The 23,129-nt window shown below is 35.9% G+C and overlaps 1 protein-coding gene across 1 annotated transcript in view; it reads left to right on the top strand.

Annotated features, from left to right (window-relative positions):
- Nucleotides 1-21,998, top strand: part of DTWD2 (DTW domain containing 2) — a 160,456-nt gene extending 138,458 nt beyond the window's left edge. The window contains exons 5-6 of the mRNA XM_012505279.2: nucleotides 9,785-9,913; nucleotides 16,963-21,998. Coding sequence (XP_012360733.1) covers nucleotides 9,785-9,913; nucleotides 16,963-17,133 — 300 coding nt within the window. The 3' untranslated portion in view covers nucleotides 17,134-21,998. The remainder of the gene's footprint in view (nucleotides 1-9,784; nucleotides 9,914-16,962) is intronic.
- The last annotated feature ends 1,131 nt before the right edge of the window (nucleotides 21,999-23,129 follow it).

Here is a 23,129-nt window from a genome sequence, read left to right as displayed (position 1 = left end):
AACGAGCACAGGCTGGTTAGGCCACTGATAAGATTCAATTCTGTTCTGCTTGCTGTTCATACGTCTGTAAACTATCCCAGGCGTAGTCGCTTGATGATGGCAGATATGTAAGAGGAAGCAGTAGGTCCAGTTGCACAACCACTTTTCAAGTGTTCATTCTAGAGCTACCTATTCTCTACTATAGAGGAAAGACTTCTGTGTACTTCACTCAATACTATGTGAATCATCAGATTTTCCACTCTGGCTAGTGGGAACAGGCACATGGCCAGCACTGTGTATCTGCTAGTTACTGTTTCCTTTTCTTTTAGGTGACTTTGGTGTTTAAGATTCCTTAAACACAATATGAAAAGCGGCAGTAACTGTAAAGTAAAATATTTATAAATTATGTTTCATTAAAATCAATAACTTCTAGTCATCAAAAGACGCTAGAGTGAAAACATAATTCACAGTGAGAAGATATTTGTAATATATAAAGACGCCTGAAAATTAATAAGAAGACAGCCCAATTTTTGTAAAATGGGTAAAAGACTTAAACAGACATTTCACAAAAAACGATATATGGCCAATGAGCATATGACAAAAGTCTTAATAGCATTTGTCATTAGGAAACTGCAAAAAACCCCCAACATATGGCCAAAGTAAAAATTTTCATTTTGTAAAATATATCAACCCCGATACATATTAAGACTTATACACGCTATATTATATATGTATATGTATGTACACATAGAGGTTATACTTAATTTAAAAAACCACAAAAGCTTAGCACACACATATACACACCCCCACACACATGAATAGGAAAGTTCACTCATCTAGTTAGTGGCCGAGTAGAGACTGCTATTAAGATCACTTACAGTTTTCAAAATTTTTTTTAATGGAAGTATACATGTGCATCTACATTTCTTCGTTCATAACATGAACAGTAAAAATCTAAGCTGCCGGGCATGGTGGCTCACCCCTGTAATCCCATCACTTTGGGAGGCTGAGGTGGGCAGATCACCTGAGATCAGGTGTTCGAGACCAGCCTGGCCAACATGGTGAAACCCGGTCTCTTCTAAAAATACAAAAAACAATTAGCTGGGCGTGGTGGCAGGTGCCTGTAATCCCAGCTACCTGGGAGGCTGAGGCAGGAGAGTCCCTTGAACCCAGGAGGCAGAGGTGAGCTGAGATTGCGCCATTGTACTCCAGCCTGGGCAACAAGAGCGAAACTCCATCTCAAAAAAAAAAAAAAAAAAAAAATTCTAAGCCTCTTTGGAGTGAAGGTAAAGGATATAAAATAGCTTTATAAACTGATGAATAATTTAGTAAAGAAAAATACAAAACATGGCAAACATTTTTAAAAGTCTGATAATACTAAATGTAGGAGATGACATGGAACAGATGGAACTTTTATTCAGAACTGAAGGGTGTATATAATATAACTACTTTGGAACACAGTTTGTCATTGTTTCATGATATTGCAAATGTGCTTAACCTAGTACTTAAATCAGTTCCACTCCTAGGCGTGTACTCTAGTGACAATTTTGTACTTCTAGACCAAGATATGTTAATTTTTATTACCTTGTTTATAATAGCAAATAACTTTAAAGATCCCAAATATTTCAATGAATACATAAATTGTGGCAAATTCATAGACAGGGATACTGTAAGATAGAAATAAAATAAATATACTGCAGCTATAGGAATAATATGGATGAATACCTGAGATAACAGTGTTAAAAAGACAAGTTATAGAAGAATATATAACCTTTTTATAAAGTTCAAAAATAGGCAAAATTGAACAATGTCTTATTTAGGATACCAAAAAGTAAGAGAATTATTAAAAATTTAGATTAATGGCTATTTCAGAAAAGGTGGGGTTTATTAGGAGAACTTTTACTGTTTTATTATGGACATTCATAAGTGAACTTGGATGGATCTTGATTCTCTTTCTCTGGAGTATACTGGGAGGAGCATACTGACAGTGTCAATCATTTTGGATATATTCAGTTTCTTAAATGGTTATTAGAAGATTCAAGGATGTCAGTTTTAGTCTTATACTTCCTAACTCAACTATTACCTATTCTATTTTATAAATATTAAAAATTTTATAATCATATTTTGAAAATTAAGGTGTTGGAAAAGTAAATACCTTGAAGTAAATAGTTGTTTTCTTTGGCTGGTGATAATACAGGGCACTTCACTTTTTATATTATGCGTTTCTAAATCTTATAGGTCAATAATTAACATGCATTTTTTTATGTTTAGAAAAGATAATTATGGAAAGTAAAATAACAAATGCAAAATGTTTACAATATATTTCTAACAAGGGTAGTAACCTTGAGTTATATGCTGTCCTATTAAGCTGTCATGTCAGTCTTGATACTGAAGATATTCTTGCCAATCACAAGGCCCAATATTTGCTCCCATTGCAGACTTTCAGATGAACATCTTTATCTTTCATCAGTATTTTAATAAGTCTAAATTTAGGTTAGCGTTTTCTTTATTGGTATAATATACTTGGTATCTGTTTATATGCAGTATTATTAAATAGTTGCCTGCATTCAACAGGAATGGGCTAAATAAAATAAATAAAATTTTAAAAAGTCCCATATCACTTGCTTTAAGTAAAAGTTAATTTTAAAAGCTATGCGATAAATATCCCTTGCCTGCAAGACACTGCCTCTGCAAGACACTGTCTGTTTTTAGAATTTCTTTTAGGACCTGTAACTTAGTGTAAATATGTGATTACAAGAAGTTGTGATAAAACTTTTTACCACAACTTCTTGTAATCACATATTTACACTTAGTTATAGGTCCGAAAATGATGATGATGATTTTTTTTTTGAGACAGAGTTTTGCTCTGTTATCCAGGCTGGAGTGTAGTAGTGCAGTCATGGCTCACTGCAGCCTTAACCTCCCAGGCGCAGGTGATCGTCTTGCCGCAGACTCCCGAGTAACTGGGACTACAGGTGCATGCCACCACACTTGGCTAACCATGGCTAATACCTGGGCACTGGGCTGTTGCCCAGGCTAGTCTCAAACTCTTCCCACCTTGGCCTCCTGTTAATGAGATTTCAGGTGTGAGCCACTGTGCCCAGTCAACATTTTAATTTTAAAGGAACAAAATGTAAATTATGTGGTTATTAAAACCATATTTCTATGATTAATTTAAAATCTTTAAAAAAGTACTTTATGTAGAATGTGAAATATTTTAGAAACATATCAATGATGTAATTGATAATGAAACACTAGTTTCCCATAGTATCAAGTTTATACCTATTTCTTGAGTTGACTACCTTGAAGATTATGGTATATCTCCATTTTTATGGGAGAATAAATCTCCATTTTGATGTTTTTGTGTGTGTTTGCTTTTGTGTGTATGTGATTAGACAAATAAAATGGTTGTAGAAAAGGTCATTTTAACATCCACTTTTCTTATATGACTATATAATTTAAAAAATTATATGTTTATTCTCTTTAGAATTTTTTTTTTCTAAATGAGTACTCTAAAAATGTCACTTTAAATTGAGGCATAATGTTTGGAAAACATAATTTATTTATATTCTTGATGTCGATTTCAATAACATGCTAAGTTTTGCTCTGGTTGAATTTTTCCTGTATCCTAAGAGAAATTAATGACAATATTTTGACATAAGGTTTTCAGATTTTGCATTATTAAAAAAAGATGACAGTTGCATAGAATAAAAGAAAGCAATCCTTTTACTAGTCCTAGGAAAGGATTAGATAAGCATGACATATTTTATAAATTAAACACAATTCTTATTTGGATCAAAAGTCTAAGCAGTTTTTATAGATTTCTCAGGTTAAATGGAAATGTATTCCATTTTTCATAATGTGAAAAAATGTTTAAATTTGTAATTCTTATAATATTTGTATGCTGTAAGTGAGCTACCTCCACTTTATAAACTTACCAAAGTTCCTCCAAAGATATAAATTATGAGTAATAATACTTGTTTCCCAATTTAAAATTTTCCAACTAAAAGTTAATACTTGATTAAAGTAGTTGTTTATCAACTTTGTAAGCTTGAATTCAGACACAAATCCTTAACCTTTTTAAACAGTCCCTTTCTCCACTCCTTATCCCCACATTTTCTTCCCTAGTAAAGTCACAAAACCCCCTAAACTTAATTATTAAAAATTTTTAACTTCATAGATTCAGAGGGTACATGTGCAGGTTTGTTACAAGGGTATATTGGCTGACTTTTAGATTTGGGGTCACCTAGGTAGTGAGCATAGTACCCAATACATGAGTTTATTCAATCCTTGCCCTCGTCCCCCCTGTGTCTGTGGTTCCTATCTTTATGTCTGTGTGTACCCAGTGTTTAGCTTCCAATTATAAGAGAGAACATGCAGTATTTGATTTTCGTTTTCTGTGTTAATTTGTTTAGGATAATGGCCTCCACAGCATCACGTTGCTGCAAAGGACATGATTTCATTCTTTTTATGGCTGTGTAGTATTCTGTAATGCAAATGTACCACATTTTCTTTATCCAATCCACCATTGATGGGCACCTAGGTTGATTCCATGTCTTTGCTATTATGAATAGGGCTGCAATGAACATATGAGTGCATGTATCTCTTTGGTAGAATGATTTATTTTCCTTTGTGTGTATAGCCAGTAATTGGATTGCTGAGTTGAATGGTGGTTCTACTTTCATTTCTTTGAGAAATCTCTCAACTAATTTCTGTAGTGGCTGAACTAATTTGCATTCTCACCAACATCGTATAAGCATCTCCTTTTCTCTGCAGCATTGCCAACATCTGTTATTTTTTAACTTAAAAAAATAATTTCAACTTGTATTTTAGATCGGGGGTACATTTGCAGGTTTGTTGCATGGGTATATTGTGTGATGCTGAGGTTTAGGGTATGAATGATACTGTCACCCAGGTAGTGAGCATAATACCTGATAGGTAGTTTTTTAGCACTTGCCCCACTTTCTCTCTCCTCTCTCTAGTAGTCTTCAGTGTCTGTGTTCCTGTCTTTATGCCCATGTGTACCCAGTACTTAACTTTCACTTACATATGAGAACATGTGGTTTGGTTTTCTGTTCCTGCATTAATTCACATAGGATAATGGTGTCCAGCTGCATCCATGTTGCTGCAAAGGACATAATTTCTTTTTTTTTTATGAATGCATAGTGTTCCATGATGTATATGTACCACGTTTTCGTTATTCAATCCATCATGGTTGATTCCCTGCCTTTGCTGTTGTGAATAGTGCTGCAATCAACATACAAGTATCATTACTCATGTCATTATGATAGAACAACCTGTGTCATTATGATAGAACAATTTATATTCCTTTAGATATATATATATATATCCAATAATGAGATTTCTGGGTCAATTGATAGTTCAGTTTTAATTTCTTTGAGAAATCACCACACCGCTTTCCACAGTGGCTGAATTAATTTACATTCCCACAAGCAGTGTATAAACATTTTCTTTTCTCCATAACCTCTTGCTAGCATCTGCTGTTTTTTGACTTTTTCATAATAGCCCTTCTGACTTGTGTGAGGTGGTATCTCATTGTGATTTTTTGTTGTGGGAAGTCAGAGACCCTGAACGGAGGGACCAGCTGGAGCTGTGGCGCAGGAACATAAATTGTGAAGATTTCATGGACATTTGTCACTTCCTTAATAATACTCTTATAATTTCTTACACCTGTCTTTAATCTCTTAATCCTGTTATCTTCTTAAGCTGAGGATGTACATCACCTCAGGACCCTGTGATGATTGCGTTAACTGTACAAATTGATTGTAAAACGTGTGTTTGAACAATATGAAATCAGTGCACCTTGAAAATGAACAGAACAACAGTGATTTTAGGGAACAAGGGAAGACAACCGTAAGGTCTGACTGCCTATGGGGTCGGGCAAAAATAGCTGTATTTTTCTTCTTGCAGAGAGCCTATAAACGGATGTGCAAGTAGGCTCGCTAAATTCTTTTCCTAGCAAGGAATATTGATATTAATACTCTAGGAAGAGAACTGCATTTCTGGAGGGAGGTCTATAAACCACCGCTCTGGGAGTGTCTGTCCTATGCAGTTGAGATAAGGACTGAGATATGCCCTGTTTCCTGCAGTACCCTCAGGCTTACTAGGATTGGGAAAACCCCAGCCCTGGTAAATTTGAGGTCAGACCTGTTCTGTGCTCTCAAAGCCTGTTTTCTTTTTTCTTTTTTTATTATACTTTAAGTGTTAGGGTACATGTGCACAATGTGCAGGTTAGTTACATATGTATACATGTGCCATGTTGGTGTGCTGCACCCAGTAACTCGTCATTTAACATTAGGTATATCTCCAAATGCTATCCCTCCCCCCTCCCCCCACCCCACAACAGGCCCCAGTGTTTGATGTTCCCCTTCCTGTGTCCATGTGTTCTCATTGTCGAACCCTGTTTTCTGTTAAGATGTTTATCAAGACAATATGTGCACAGCTGAACATAGACTCTTATCAGGAGTTCCTGATTTTGTCCTTGTCCTGTTTCCTCAGAAACATGTGATCTTTGTTCCTTTTGCCCTTTGAAGCATGTGATCTTTGTGACCTAGTCCCTGTTCGTACACCCCCTCCCCTTTTGAAATCCTTAATAAAACTTGCTGGTTTTGCGGCTCAGGTGGGCATCACGGTCCTACTGATACGTGATGTCACCCCCGGTGGCCCAGCTGTAAAATTCCTCTCTTTGTACTCTTTCTCTTTATTTTTCAGATTGGCCGACACTTAAGGAAAATAGAAAGAACCTATGTTGAAATATTGGGGGTGGGTTACCCCAATAGTTTTTTCTTTCTTTTTTTTTTTTTTTTGAGATAGGGTCTTACTGTTTTGCCCAGGCTGGAGTGCAGTGGCATGATCTTGGCTCACTACAATCTCTGCCTCTCGGGTTCAAGCGATTCTCCACAGATATGTATCACCATGCCCGGCTAATTTTTGTATTTTTAGTAGAGATTGGGTTTCACCATGTTGGCCAGGCTGGTCTTGAACTCCCAACCTCAGGTGATCCACCCACCTTGGCCTCCGAAAGTGCTGGGATTACAGGCCTGAGCCACTGCACTCAGCCTCATTGTGGTTTTGATGTGCATTTCTCTAAAGATTAATGATACTGAGCATTTTTCATCTGCTTGTTGGCCACATGTATGTCCTCTTTTGAAAAATGTATTTTCACATGCTTTGCCCACATTTTAATGGGGTTCTTTGTTTTTTGCTTGAAATTTGTTTAAGCTCCTTGTAGATTCTGGATATTAGAGCTTTGTTGGATGCATAGTTTGCAAATAATTTCACCCATTCTGTAGGTTTTCGGATTACTGTGTTGATAGTTTCTTTTTCTGTGCAGAAGCTTTTTAGTTTAATTAGATTCCACTTGCCAACTCTTGCTTTTGTAGCAGTTGCTTTTGAGGACTTAGTAATAAATTCTTTGCCAAGGTTGATATCCAGAGGGTATTTCCTAGGTTTTCTTCTAGGATTTCTATAGTCCTTGGCCTTACATTTTAGTCTTTAATCCATCTTGAATTAATTTTTTTTTTTTGAGGTGGAGTCTGGCTCTGTCACCCAGTCTGGAGTGCAGTGGTACCATCTTAACTCACTGCAACCTCTGCCTCCAGAGCTCAAGTGATTCTCCTGCCTCAGGCTCCCAAGTAGCTGGGATTATAGGCGCATGCCACCATACCTGGCATTTTTTTTTTTTTTTTTTTTTGTATTTTTGGTAGAGACAGGGTTTTACCATGTGAGCCAGGCTGGTCTCAAACTCCTGGCCTCAAGTGATCTGCCAGCCTCGGCCTGCCAAAGTGCTGGGATTACAGGTGTGAGCCACCCCACCTGGCCATCTTGAATTAATTTTTGTGTATGGTGATATGTAGAGATCCAGTTTCATTCTTTTGCATATGGTTAACCAGTTATCCCAGCACCATTTATTGACTAGGGAGTTCCTTCCCCATTTTTTATTTTTTATTTTATTTTTTTTCATTTTCTTTTTTTTTGTTACTATACTTTAAGTTCTGGGATACATGTCCAGGATGTGCAGGTTTGTTACATAGGTATACATGTGCTATGGTGGTTTGCTCAACCCATCATCCACATTAGGTATTTCTCCTAATGCTATCCCTCCCATAGCCCCCCACACCCCCCAACAGGCCCTGGTGTGTGATGTTCCCCTCCCGGTATCCATGTGTTCTCATTGTTCAACTCCCACTTACAAGTGAGAACATGTGGTGTTTAGTTTTCGATTCCTGTGTTAGTTTGCTGAGAATGATGGTTTCCAGCTTCATCCATGTCCCTGCAAAGGACATGAACTCATCCTTTTTTATGGCTGCATAGTATTCCAGGGTGTATATGTGCCACATTTTCTTTATCCAGTCTATCATTGATAGGCATTTGGGTTGGTTTCAAGTCTTTGCTACTGTGAATAATGCTTCAATAAACATATATGTGCATGCATCTTTATAGTAGAATGATTTATAATCCTTTGGGTATATACCCAGTAATGGGATTGCTGGGTCAAATGGTGTTTCTGGTTGTAGATCCTTGAGGAATTGCCACACTGTCTTCTACAATGGCTGAACTAGTTTACAGTCCCACCAACGGTGTAAAAGTGTTCCTATTTCTCCAGATCTCCAGTATATGTTGTTTCCTGACTTTTTAATGATCACCATTCCAACTGGAGTGAGATGGTATCTCATTGTCGTTTCGATTTGTATTTCTGTAATGACTAGTGATGATGAGATTTTTTTCTTATGTTTGTTGGCCACATAAATGTATACTTTTGAGAAGTGTCTGTTCATATCCTTTGCCCACTTTTTGATGGGGTTGTTTGCTTTTTTCTTGTAAATTTGTTTAAGCTCCTTGTAGATTCTGGATATTAGCCCTTTGTCAGATGGATAGATTGCAAAATTTTTCTCCCGTTCTGTAGGTTGCCTGTTCACTCTGATGATAGTTTCATTTGCTGTGCTGAAGCTCTTTAGTTTATTTAGATCCCATTTGTCAATTTTGGCTTTTGTTGCCATTGCTTTGGTGTTTTAGTCATAAAGTCTTTGCCCATGCTTGTGTCCTGGACGGTATTGCCTAGGTTTTCTTCTGGGGTTTTTGTGGTTTTAGGTTTTATGCTTAAGTCTTTAATCCATCTTGAGTTAATTTTTGTATAAGATGTAAGGAAGGGGTCCAGTTTCAGTTTTCTACATATGGCTAGCCAGTTTTCCCAACACCATTTATTAAATAGGGAATCCTTTCCCCATTGCTTGTTTGTGTCAGGTTTGTCAAAGATCAGATGGTTGTAGATGTGTGGCGTTATTTCTGAGGCCTCTGTTCTGTTTCATTGGTTTATATATCTGTTTTGGTACCAGTACCTTGCTATTTTGGTTACTGTAGCCTTGTAGCCTTTTTGATTTTAGCTGCAGCCTTTTTTATTTTAGCTACTCTATTGAGTGTGAAATGTTACGCCATTGTGGTTTTAATTTACATTAGATCATGTTGAACACTTTTTTGTGTACCTATTTGCCATTCCTATAACTTCTTTTGTGAAGTGTATATTCACTCTTTACTGCAAGGGAATTATTAGTCTTTTTACTTTGGTTGTGTATATTGTGGATATGTCTTCTTCTGTATAGCTATCTTCTTGCTTCTACTATTTAACAATAACAACAAAAGGATGTTATACATAAAAGATACTGATACATTTAATACTTCTAAGCTGCTGGCAGTTTTGGAAGGAAAGTAATTAGTATTTAAAATGCAAACTTTGTAATTTTAAATTTAAAACAAAAATTACGTTCTATTTTGTTTTTGATTTCAGGTGCAATTAAAAACTAGCATTTCTAGTCAGTATGTAATTCGGATGCAGCCGACTAATAGATGCCTTTCTACACTGGAGTGTGCAGCTGTTGCTCTTTCCATCTTGGAGAAAAATAATTACATACAAGAGGTACGTCTTTGTAAGGTTATAGTTTTTGAAAGTGGGAGTTTTCTTCGATTTTACATAGAAGATTTAGACATGCTTGTTAAATTTGTAACTCATGTGACAAGTAGAATCTTCTGTGATAGAAATTTATGTACTTTTATAACCTTCTTTCCCCTCTGGTGTTTTTCTGTGTGTGTTTAGCATTCCAGATTGCATTATTTAAATATTCATACTAAGCTGTGCAAACAGCATTTGTAATATGCAAAATTACATTTAAGTAGCACAACATTAAGTAGTTTTTTGACTAGATTTTTCTTTTAGTGTTTTCTCTTCTCTTTTTGGTATTTTGTGTTCTCTTGCGCTCAGCCTTTTCTTCTTTTTAGTTAAAAGAACATTCTATAGCAACATTTTTATTTTTGCATTGGTGCCGTTATTTGAGGAGGTATACTAACTTCCTGATTCTTGTGTTAACCTTGCTTAGAATGTAAAAAAAGACATTTTTCTTGAAAAAATGCCGAGAGAATATGAAAATGTTATAACCTGCAATTATTTCATTTAATTTCTATGAAAGCATGATGATTTCATATATAATTAATAATCATCAGCAAAGAATAATGTTTCAGTGTGCTTACTAACATCTCAGTCTTTTGGAACATATGAGGAACAGCATTTGTAGCAAAAGAAAAAATAGTGAAATAAAACCTATATATTGTTAGGGTTTTTTAGTTATTGAAAAGTTTTGATAAATACAACTCATGAAGAAAGTCAGAGGATAATGAGCACAACTAAAAGGGATTTATAGCTCCCCCTTCAAAACACAGCATGAACACATGCATGCACACACGCACATACACACATGCGCGTGAGGTACTCTTTCCTGCCTTCTTTCTTTCTCATTATCCATTATGGTTACAGTTATGAGTATGCCTTAAACACGAAGGAAATTTCAATAATAGATGAAAGCTCAGTTCAGAGTAAATGTATTAGCTACCAAGATATTAATCCTAAAGAGAACAAAAAGATATCAAAAGCAAGGAGTGTCAAAGAATGTTAGAAGCAGGCATTGAATTACTTTTTTCCTCTCTTCTACCCTAAGCTGTGGAATATGTCAGAGTTGGAGACTTTTTTTTTCTTTTGAAAAAAGTAGGCTTTGTGTGTGTGTGTGTGTGTGTGTGTGTGTGTGTGTGTGTGTGTGGCGCATGTGTTTGAGCAGACTTTGTTTAGGGTCTAGGCAATTTCACTTTCTCTGCCTTTGAAAAAAAATTCATGAAGGACCATAGTTTCTTACTTTAAATGAGCAGGGAGTGTTCTTAGACACCTTTCCATCTCCTCTAACCATGTCACCTACTCCCATGTCCCTAGCCATGAACATAGTACTTTATATACCCCATATGTATCTTTCTGTTTTATTTACCAATATCTCTGTATATTTTTAAGCAAATATATATACATACACACTCTTCACAGGTGTCTTAATAGAATTATGTAACCCAGCGCTGTTGTTTAAACTTTCCTTCTCTACAGTCTCTGCGTTTTCTTTTTTGTTGATGTAAAACTCTAGGATCAGACAACATCAGACCAAACAAGGACCCATTGAAAGTTCAAATTTTGAGGGAAAAATATATTCCTTAGCTATAGATTTAAAGCTTACTTTTCTCCCGTTTTGGGTTCTGGAAATAATTCTTTATGGACATATATCTCTTATTCCCACAATTGGAATTGGATCTTTACTGCAATCCTAAATGTAACCTTTAAGGTTAGTAATGGTGGTGGTGTTGGTAATAGTAGCTGTAGAATAATAGGGTTACAGTTAAGGATAGGGTTTGTACTACTACTACTACTAATTCTGCTGGTGCACCCTTCTCTCCAGTTTTATATTATTTTGTACGTTATATTAATTTACCATCTACTTGTAAAAAAAGATAAATTTAAAAATTAATATACCATTATATTAGGAACCCTATTAGCTAAGAATGTTTCAGGCTTTATTTTACAAATGTTCTAGGCTCTACAAAGTATTAGAATGAATTCTTTCAAAGTTAACTGATGAGAAACTTTTTGAGAAAATGATATAACATTATATAGTTAGGACAACTTTCTTCCTGTTGTTTTAGGGCCTCTTCTCCATCAGCATTTTTTCATTCTTTCATTACTTCTATTGTTTTATATAACCCGAGGCATTTATTGATGACATAAAGCCACAGGCTGACTTGAATCTTGCTAGGTTGTGCTTTGTGATGTGATATCTTAAAAAACAAAAAAAGAAAAAAGGAATCCTTATTGTGACAACTTGAGACTTGCAAAATACATTCTGAGTGTAATATCTAACAAACGGCAAAGTTTAAGATAACAGAATGGTGACAGGACCCATTATCTCTTCAGCTTTTGTTATTGTTGTCTGTAGATAAAATTAAACATAAAGTCCCAAAGTAATAGTGAGGTCTTAGAGCCCTCATTCTGCTTGCTTTGGTTGCCAGGAGTAATTGTACTGCAGTGGCCAGGAGTAGAAAAAGGATATTTGACAGTCATACCTGGGATTTGGGAGGTACTGATAAAATGGTGGGAGAGTGAGCAGAAGAAATACATAATAAAACATCTCAAGTTACTTATTATTACAGACGGCAAAAATTGCCTCCAGCCACAATTTATAGTAAAAGCTGTTTTCTTAGTGGGGGAACCCCACATCTAGCCTTTTCAAATCTAGTTACGAGAAAAAAAATAGCATCTAGTTACGATAATAAATTAGCATCTTTGTGAAATGCAGTACCAGTCTGCCCTAAACATAGGTGTTTTCTTTCCCTCCTGGGGAGGAAAGTGATGACATACACTTTTTCCCAATAACCTTTTATCAGGGGCGTTCTCATAAAACCTTAAGATGGTGGGAGAGAATAGTAAATTTTCTTTTTCTTTTTCCTTTCTTTTTCCTCTTCTCTTTGCTTCACTTTCCTTCGCTTTTCTTTTTCTTTTTTCTTTTTCTTTTCCAGCAGAGTCTTGCTCTGTCACCCAGGCTGGGGTGCAGTGGCGTGATCTTGATTCACCGCAACTTCTCCCTCCTGGGTTTAAGAGGTCCACCCCAGCCTCCCAAGTAGCTGGGACTACAGGTGCATGCCACCATGCCCAGCTAATTTTTGTATTTTTTGTAGAGATGGGAGAGGCGGGGGGAGTCTCATGTTGCCCAGATTGGTCTTGAACTCCTAGGGGATTTAAGCGATCCACTCGCCTTGGCCTGCCAAAATGTTGGAATTACGGGCCTGAGCTACTGTGCTTGCCAGAGAAGAGTAAATTTTCACTTGGCTTCATTCTATAGAGGCAGGGCTCCTCAAAATAAAGAACTTGGCACAGAATAGCTTTGTTAGTCTGTTGTCTCATCCTCACTCTTTATTCTAGAGCAGTTTTTCAAGCACCTGAGAGCATGGCTACATGAAAGTAGCACGGTGTGGATTTTGAAGTAGTTTTGAATTACAACTTATTATCATCACTTTTTGCAAGTGGGCAGACCACATAATTTCTTTGTACTTGTGTTCTTATCTGTAATATACAAATAGCTACCTCATAGTATTTCAAGAACTGAGATAATAATGAGTAATTGCCACAGTTGTCAACAGAGGCACTCAAAAAGAGTTAATCTTTTTGCCCGTCTTTTCCTCTCCAATTTTTGCCTGTAGATTGGCAAAAGAAAGTCTGAACTAAAAGGTGGTGGCTTTCATTAGCTACTGCAGTATTTACCAGGACTTTTCATACCTTGGAAGCCTTTAGCTTGGGGTTCTTTTTTATTACAGAACCTTTTCTGCTTACGAAGTTTTATCATAGGAATTTTTAAAGATAGATGTGGCAAAACCTCCTGCTATAGCCTGCATGTTTTAGCTCTGCCCAATATCTGCAGCTGGTAGTAATGGTTCCTGGAAAACTGTCACTTTTCACATGCAGCAAAAATAATTTACTAGGATAGGCTACAACTTTAACTCTAAAGTTGAAATCATGTGAGATGACAAAAGTTTATGCATCCCTCATGCTGTTTGTCTAATGGGATTACCCTGACGACCTCTGCTGATTGCAGTCACTCAGGCACCCAACCTGATGGAGGAACTATCTAGATAATTCATCCCACTTTTATCAAGGAAGGAGCAAGGAAGGTGGTGAATCCTATACCACTTTTAATGCTTCTGCCCTAAGGTGACACATGTTAGTTGTACTCACATTTCATTAACCAGAGGAAGTTATATAGCTGTGACTAAATTTAAAAAGGGATAGAAAATACCAGTCTGCTCATGTATCAAGAAGGAGGTCTGGCCTATTTGTGAACAGCTGTAGGGAGTACCAGCAGATGGAGTGGGGATCTAATCCAGATCTGCCTGTTTCCAAAGTTCGTTCTCTTCATTACCTCAGTAAATTGATAGAATCTTATCTTCAGGATGTAAAAGTTGGAATCTTTTGACCATAAGAATGTGAATTTTCTTCTGAATACAAGAATATAATAAGTGTCGTAAAATATCAATAGAATCTTCAGTTGTCTTGGTGTGTATGTCATGCTAGGTATGTTTCCTAGGTACAATGTTTCAGAATACAGTCCACTGTGCTGACTCTGTAAAGTGCGGAAAGTCATATATAGTTATTTTAGCATTCCCTCTCTTGTTTTCCTCATTAAAATAAATTATGGGAACATGCATAAGGAGTTTTCTACAATAGTATTGTGCAGAGCCTTTCCAAGATGTTTACCTTTTTTCTTTCTATCTCTCTCCTTCCTTCCTTCCTTCCTTCCTTCCTTCCTTCCTTCCTTCCTCCCTCCCTCCCTCCTCCCTCCCTCCCTCCCTCCCTCCCTTCCTTTCTTCCTTCCTTGTCCCTACCCTTTCCCTTCCCTTTCTCTTTCTTTTCTTTCCTTCCTTTTCTTTCTTTTCTTTCCGTTCTCATTCTGGGCCAGATGCGGTGGCTCACACCTGTAATCCCAGCACTTTGGGAGGCCGAGGCGGGTGGATCACGAGGTCAGGAGTTCGAGACCAGCCTGGCCAATATAGTGAAACCCTGTCTACGAAAAATACAAAAATAAGCTGGGCATGGTGGCATGCGCCTGTAGTCCCAGCTACTCAGGAGGCTGAGGCAGAAGAATCACTTGAACCCAGGAGGCGGAGGTTGCAGTAAGCTGAGATTGTGCCATTGCACTCCATCCTGGGTGACAGAGCAAGACTCCATCTCAAAAAAAAAAAAAAAAAAAAAAAGGAGAAGAAAGTTTCTCATTCTGTCACCGAGACTGGAGCGCAGTGATATGATCGTGGCTCACTGCTGCCTTGACCTCCCAGGCTCAAGCGATCCTCCTGCCTCAGCCTCCTGAGTAGCTGGGACCACAGGTGCACACCACCATGTCTGGCTAATTTTTTCTATTTTCTTTTTTTTAATAGAAACAGGGTCTTGCCATGTTGCCTAGGCTGGTCTCAAACTGCTGGGCTTAAGCAATCCTCCTGCATCAGCCTCCCAAAATGCTGGGATTACAGATGTGGGGGTGTGTATTACAGTCAGGAATTATATTTGCCTGCATGTAAGAGAGCCCTTACTGCAGTGGTTAATTCACATGGGGTTTTCTTTTTCTCCTGTAAATCAGAAATGCTGAGGTGGGCAGTCTTGACTGGGAATGCAGCTTGAAAAAGACTTCAGGGACAAGTTTTCTTTTCTTTCTGTCCATCATCTTATGTATTTGGCTTTAATCTTCATGTTTATTGCCTAGTAGTCACATGATGCTTATCCTACCTTCAACAATTATTTTCTAGGCAGGAAAAAAGGACAAAAACCTATGCCTGCTAAGTTTGTCCTCTTTAAAGAGTATCTCTAGAAGCCCCATCAAAGGAGTTCTAGTTACATCTCCTTGGATAGATTGGGTCATTAGTCAATGTAATATTAGTAGCTGGACACATTGCTACCTTGAATATAATTTGAATTATTTTAATAAGGGAGAAAATAATGAATACGAAGAAGCAACTACTAGTGACTATCACAATTTTTTAAGAGTTCATTGTAAATTAAAGCTATTAAGCCCTTTTTCTACCACTTGTGTTGTGCATCAGCCTCCCAAAATGCTGGGATTACAGATGTGAGAGTGTGTGTTATAGTTAGAAATGGTATTTGGCCGCATGTAAGAGAACCCTTACTGCATTTGTTAATTCATGTGGGGTTTTCTTTGTGGGTTAATACATTTTCACATAGACATCGTGAATTTTTTGTAGTTAAACCTATCAGTTTTTTCTTTGTTTTGTGCTCCTTTAACAATCTGTTTAGTTAAGTTTTTTTGCTATTATTTTTGAAAACATCTTCATCAGGGGTCTCAGGCCCAAGGAAGGAATCTCACCCAAAATATGTTTAAAACACTGGCATAGTGTTGTTATTTTTTTTAATTTTTGAATTTGAATAACTTCAGGTAGAGCATATACTCCAGTTGTATTACAACCGCCACTATTCTCTGTTGGCTTGTAAAGAACCACCCAGTTTACCTGTTTCTGTTACCGTGGCTGGCCTATAGGTATTTGAATTTAGATGGTTCAGATATTGTTAGAATGATTTCAAATGCACCAAGACCTGAGTATCTAACTTGTATTTGGTCCATGGCACTATTGTGAGAGAAATAGCAAACCGTTTACCCATTGCTGCCATCGTCTAATTGTTATCAGGTGTCAGTAAGCTTGCATTAATTTGTCATAGAAACTGAATTGACTATTTTGGTGTACTTATCTTTGTATTTAAATGTCTCATTTAGTCTGCTTGTTATGGATTCAATTATAATGGCAACAATATTTCCTGGTGTTTGAATAAGTTAATGTATAAAACTCATATCAGACTTTATAACCTATGTGGAAAATCAGTATTTGTATCTTTTTACTAAAATTCCTTAGTGTGATATTAAGGTATGAATTTTAAAGACATTATTTATCTAGAAATAATTATATATTTATATATAATGCCTATTGTTCCTCATAGTTAAAAGCCAATCCTAATAAAAGAAACATAACTCCTATTTCTGAATGAAAAATGTAGATAGAATATCATGATTTGTCACAGATACTTTTTTAGTGTCTTTTTTCTCTTAACAGACTTTGCTTCGCCCTCTTCAAGCTTTATGCTCTTTTCAACTTCAGCATGGTGCCCAAATTCGCCTCAGCAAGGAACACCTTCTGAAAAATGGATTATATCCTAAACCAATGCCAAAGAACAAACGCAAACTCAGGAAAATGGAATTGTTAATGAATAGTGTTAAAATTTAGTACAGTTATTCTTTTGGTGCTAGCTTAACTGTCTTCATCTAACAATACCAAATTAAGTTTTCATATAGTTTAGGTCTGTAGGTTTTTGACTTGCTAAAGAAGAATGAGAATTGCATACTAATCTTACCCAGAAGAAGGAAGTAAACCAAATATTCATAAAAACAAATAAACAGAAATTCACTGGCTCACTGAAAAGCAGGATTTCATACTGTACTTGTTTTTAAAATGTGCCTCTAATACATGTTTTCAAACCCAAATTTAAAATATGATTTGTTGTTGAGATGGGTTAGAAGTTCTTACTTGTAAAATAGAAGGAAATTGTTGTAGTGGATTGGAACGGTGTTGTTTCCATTAATGTTTATAAATAATTAGGTGTAGACCAATAATATAAGATTCCTACATCAGTTTGTAGTCCTGACTTTATAGTTTGAAATAAGTAGCAAAAGAAAATTATGATAATCAAGTAATTTATTATTTTGTAAAATAATATAAAGGAATAAGGAAATTTTAAGTATGGTTTAGGGGCTAAATTTGAACTCAGCTAATATGATTTAAGTGCACTATTAATTGCCCTGATTTTTAAAGAGGTGCATGTAATTTTGAAATAGCACACACTTTCATTTGTAATCACTCTGGATAAATTTGTATTTTTCAGTGTTCATTGAACAGGCTTATTGACTCTGGTAAACTTACTTTATTGATGTTTTCATATGGAAAATAGTTAGTGGAATGTGATACAATTGTTATTTTCGGAACATATTTCTTTAGGGCTATTTAAGATAACATTTTTAATGGGCAAAAACTTTCCGTTTGAGAGAAAAAATTCTTCCTACTCTGTGGGAAAATATTTGCTGAGATTTTGTATAGAATAAGATACATGTATGTAACATATATGTATATTCAGCACAAGTCTACTGCAATTATGTACACATTTTGGCAAGAAGAGGGGATTTTGTTTAGTCTTTGTTCATGACTTCTAGAGTTTCCTGTATCTAGTGTTAAGTTGTAAGGAAAAACTAAACATGCAATTTAAAGGTAAACTTGATAACTATTTATGGAGCATAGACCAATGATTATTTCTCACAGTTTTCATGCTCATTTGTTTATTATTTACTTGGATTAGACTCATTAAAAGCTATAATGCTGGTCACAATTAGAATGCTAATATTTGGGGAAACTATGCAGAAAATATTTTAAAATATTAAAAGTTAGAGTGCTAGCTTCTATTGTTGATTTATTTTTGGATTTAAAAACAAATTAGGGCTGGGCCCATTAGCTCACACCTGTAATCCCAGCACTTTGGGAGGCTGAGATGTGAGAATTGCTTGAGCCCAGGAGTTTGAGACCAGCCTGGGCAATGTGGAGAGACCCCATCTCCATACAAAATTTTAAAAAAATAATTAGCTAGATGTGGTGGTGTGCACCTGTAGTCCTAGCTACTTGGGAGGCTAAGGTGGGAGGATCACTGGAGCCCAGGACATCAAGGTTGCAAGGAGCTATGTTCATTCCACTGCACTCCAGCCTGGGCTACAGAGTGAGACCTGTCTAAAATAAATAAATAGGTAAACAAACTATCTCATTTACAATGTAAAGCACCTAATATCAAATGATTATTTGGTGTACTAGAAAAGAAACAGCATATAATAATGTATAATAGTTTCTTAACAAGTGGGGCTAAAATCATTTTATAGTAATTTTTCACGTTGATATTAAACTTCATGAGTTTCTTTTAATCATCATCATTATTGTTATTATTATTATTATTATGTGAGATGGAATCTCGCTCTGTAGCCCAGGCTGGAGTGCAGTGGCACAATCTCGGCTCACTGCAAGCTCTGCCTCCTGGGTTCACGCCATTCACCTGCCTCAGCCTCGCGAGTAGCTGGGACTACAGGTGCCCACCACCACACCCGGCTAATTTTTTGTATGTTTAGTAGAGACGGGATTTCACCGTATTAGCCAGGATGATCTCCATCTCCTGAACTTGTGATCCGCCTGCCTTGGCCTCCCAAAGTGCTGGGACCGCGCCCAGCCGTCATTTTTATTTTTTAAAAAGAAAACTGCCCCTACCCCCTAGTATACCATTTTGTATCTCAAAATTTTACTTTATTGATTTTTAAGAGTAATTTCTACTTTTATCTTTTAAATAAAACATTTTAGAGTATTTTTGAAGACTTGAAAAGCTTAAAATTTAGTGTTTTTGGAAATGTATAAAATTTTCTTGAAGTATGTATAGTTTTCCAAATTACTTTACTGACCTGTTAACTCACTTTACTTGTTTTTTACTTATTTTTTCCTGACCTCTTAACAAGGCGAGTCCATTTAATCATCTGTGGTATAAAATGCTTCTCTGGTCACCTGTTCTCATTAAACAGTTGTAAGTAAGTTTTAAAAGCCACTATTTTAATTACTAAAAGTTCTCAAGTGTGTAGTATTATGTGAATATTTTAACTGAAAAATTAATCAGGCTTTTAAAAATTATTTTTTATTGTATTAGTTGGCTTTTAAATTCAGATTCTTTATATTTGCTTGATTTTCCTGGAAGTTCCAAGTTTTATGAATTTGTAGCTGATAGTAGGCTTTACTTGTGTATCCCATCTGCACTTTGATGTCGTGTAGATGGTTTTGTGAGTTATTTGAACCATGTAACTCAGAGAATAGTATTTCCTTATACATAAAGTGATCTCACTTTTAGTCAGCTCGTTTATAGTATGTTAAAAATCAATGTGTGTAATGAGAGGTATTGAGAGTTTCTCGCACACATGAGTATAAAAGGTTGAGAACTAGATTATACGAAGTAGTAAGTCACAGTGCATGGCAACTTTCTACAGGTTGGATTACAAGACTTCTTATGTGGAATAGGAGAATTATATTGGGAAAAAATTATTTTCTCTAACTTTAAGACTCCAGAGACAGTTTTCTTAGTCATGACCAGTAATATTTTTCAAATATTTCGGAAGGAATAAGCTCCTCACTATACCACCAGTTAGTGATTTATTTATTTATGTATTTTAGAGACAGGGCCTCCTTCTGTCACCCAGTTTGGAGTGCAGTGGTGTAATCATAGCTTACTGTAGCCTCAGACTCCTGGGCTCAAGTGTTCCTCCCACCTCAGCCTCCCAAGTAGCTAGAACCTCAGCCCCATGCCACCACACTCAGCTAATTTTAAATTTTACTAATTCCATTTAATTTTTGTGAAGATGGCGGTCTCGCTGTGTTGTTTAGGCTGGTCCTGAACTCCTGGCCTCAAGCGATTCTTCTACCTTGGCCTCTCAGTAAATTATGTAGAAGAGCACTTCTGTATAATTTACTCAGTTTCTTCATCACCTTTTTCCAACTGTTGTCCAAAATAGGTTTAAAAATGTGATCATGTTATTAGAAAATCCTTTCCATTGAATTTCAGGGATGCTGAATTTCAGGGAGCTAAATTGTTGACCCCTGTATGTAGTTGTTACTGGTTCAGAAGTAAATTTTATTGATGCTGCAAGTAAAAAATTAGATCTGACTTAGTAAACTCAAAAGTTTTACAAAACTGTATTTTACTATGTAGATGTATTTCTTCAAAATAGGTGTGGATGGATATTTTAATGAATAAATAATATTGCATTATAGATGGAATGAAACTTTGCATTTAATTTGCCCCATAAGTAGGCTTTTTGTAGAATGAATTACTATCTCTTAAATTGTCCAATCTAAATTTTTATTAGCTACATTAACTTAAAGCATATTCTGTTTCTTTTCTCTTCACACTTTTTTCCTCTTCCCCAGGGTCGTCTTCTCCCTCTTTCATCACCTACGTTGTCCCCCTTCCTTTTATACTATTCTTATCGTATGTACTAGCTGTTGTTATTTATACAAATACTCATACATCCTTGCATAGCATGTTTTTAGACAAAAGATACTGTAGTGGTCTTAACAGTTTACAATTTTATATTTAAAAATTATTCAGGAAATCTGGAAATCCCTGACTTTTTACACCATGCTGATCACTTGACTCCTGTCTTAGTCCATTCTGGCTGCTATCTCAGAATACCAGAGACTGGGTAGCTTATGAAAAACAGAAATTTATTTCTTCTAAGTCTGGAGGCTGGGGAAATACAATATCAAGGTGCCAGCAGGTTTGGTGTCTGGTGAGGGGCCCACTCACTGCTTCATAGATGGTGCATTCATTCTAGCTGTGTCTTCACCTAGTGGAAGGGTCGAGCTAGCTCTCTGGGACCCTTATTGCCTAATCATCCCCCAAAGGTTCCACTTCCTAATACTATACCTTGGGAATTAAGGTTTCAACATGTGAGTTTTGTGGGGACACAAACATTCAGACCATAGCAACTCCTGTACTCTACTAAAATGCATGTTAGAGAAATCGGTAATTGTCTTTCAGTTTTTAAGAATTATTCACTTGAGCCGAGCGTGGTGGCTCACATCTGTAATTCCAGCACTTTGGGAGGCCGAGGCGGGTGGATCACGAGGTCAGGAGTTCAAGACCAGCCTGGCCAAGATGGTGAACCCTCGTCTCTACTAAAAATACAAAAATGAGCCAGGTGTAGGGGCAGGCACCTGTAATCCCAGCTACTCAGGAGGCTGAGGCAGAGAATTGCTTGAACCTGGGAGGCAGAGGTTTCAGTGAGCTGAGATGTACCACTGCACTCTAGCCTGGGCGACAGAGTGAGACAATGTCTCAAAAAAAATAAAATTAAAAAAAATAAGATTCACTTGAACTAAGAACGTAAGAATCATTTTTAAAAGAAAATTTTTTAATGTAAGGTTTTTTTAAAAAAAATTATTTGAATAAGAAATTATACTATATGACTTACTGTTATTGTTCTTAGAAGTATATTAAAGAATTAAAACATTTTTAAAAAGTGTACCTGCCTCAGAATTATTTTCATTACAGAGTACTCCTTACTGATTTTGCATACAAATATCATTTACTCATTTCTGCCTCCAAATGTGTTATTTGCAAGGGGAAAATTTCCTGATTTTTTTTTTGTGTATAAATGTAATTTTATGGTAAACAGTTGTTAGGAAAACTGGCAGTGATACACAATATGATCATTTAATTTTATAAACTTATTGTTTAGTATTTTAGGTCTATTAAATAGCTTTATTTCTAAAGCTGCTTCTTAGTAAAATCAATGAAGAAAGATTTTTAAATATACATGATTTTGAGTCTAAAATGTATACTTCCCTTTTTTCCGTTTCTAGAATTGTCTATAGTTATTTAAAGGAAACCAATGTTTTAGCATCATATTTTAATACTTACTTTTTTGGCAACTCTCCGAACTCTTGCAAATTCAAATTCTGTGTGGCAAGCAGTGATAGATAGTTTTATCCAAGACATATATGGTCTCCTATAAAAGAAAAAAATCCACTTAGTGAATAAGGTAAAAGTAAAGATTAGTAGACACAGTGAGTATCTTTAAAGTAAAATACATCATTAACAAAGTGACTAATTCTTTAATTTGTAAAGTGTTTAGTAAAAGTAGGGAAAGTGAATTATAGTGTCGCTTTTTGGCTTTTCACTTGTGCTAATTGATTTCATTTCTTTAAAGAGTATTGGTCATCATTTAGCTTAGTTCATTAATATCTTTGCTGATGGGATATGGTAATAGTTTACTTAGAACGAAACATCTGTGGTTTCTAATATCTAATAGTACATTCCTAATATAATGCTAAACCTCATTTTCATTTAAAAATAGTTAAATCACTAATAATGGTTTTTTGTTATATGCGCTATTAATTGTTAATAACAGTTATTTGAATTGTTTTTAAAAATGTAATTGCCATAGTTTTTCAGTGATGATTCTCATTAATCCTTTTAAAATATAATATTTAATTTGAAATATATGAATTATATCTAGTATTTAGCAGCAAAGAGCAGAGTCTGTTAATATTATCTCCCCATGCATGTACCATTAATTTGGATAATGAATGTAATATGTTAGTAGTGAAATAAGGTTGGAGTTCCATAAAATATCAGATTTTAGTATAAGCAT

Source organism: Nomascus leucogenys, chromosome 2 (assembly GCF_006542625.1).
Source record: "Nomascus leucogenys isolate Asia chromosome 2, Asia_NLE_v1, whole genome shotgun sequence".
In the NCBI taxonomy this organism is placed as follows: domain Eukaryota; kingdom Metazoa; phylum Chordata; class Mammalia; order Primates; family Hylobatidae; genus Nomascus; species Nomascus leucogenys.
The sequence above is the reverse complement of the archived record's forward strand: the minus strand, read 5'-3'. Positions and strand labels throughout refer to the sequence as shown.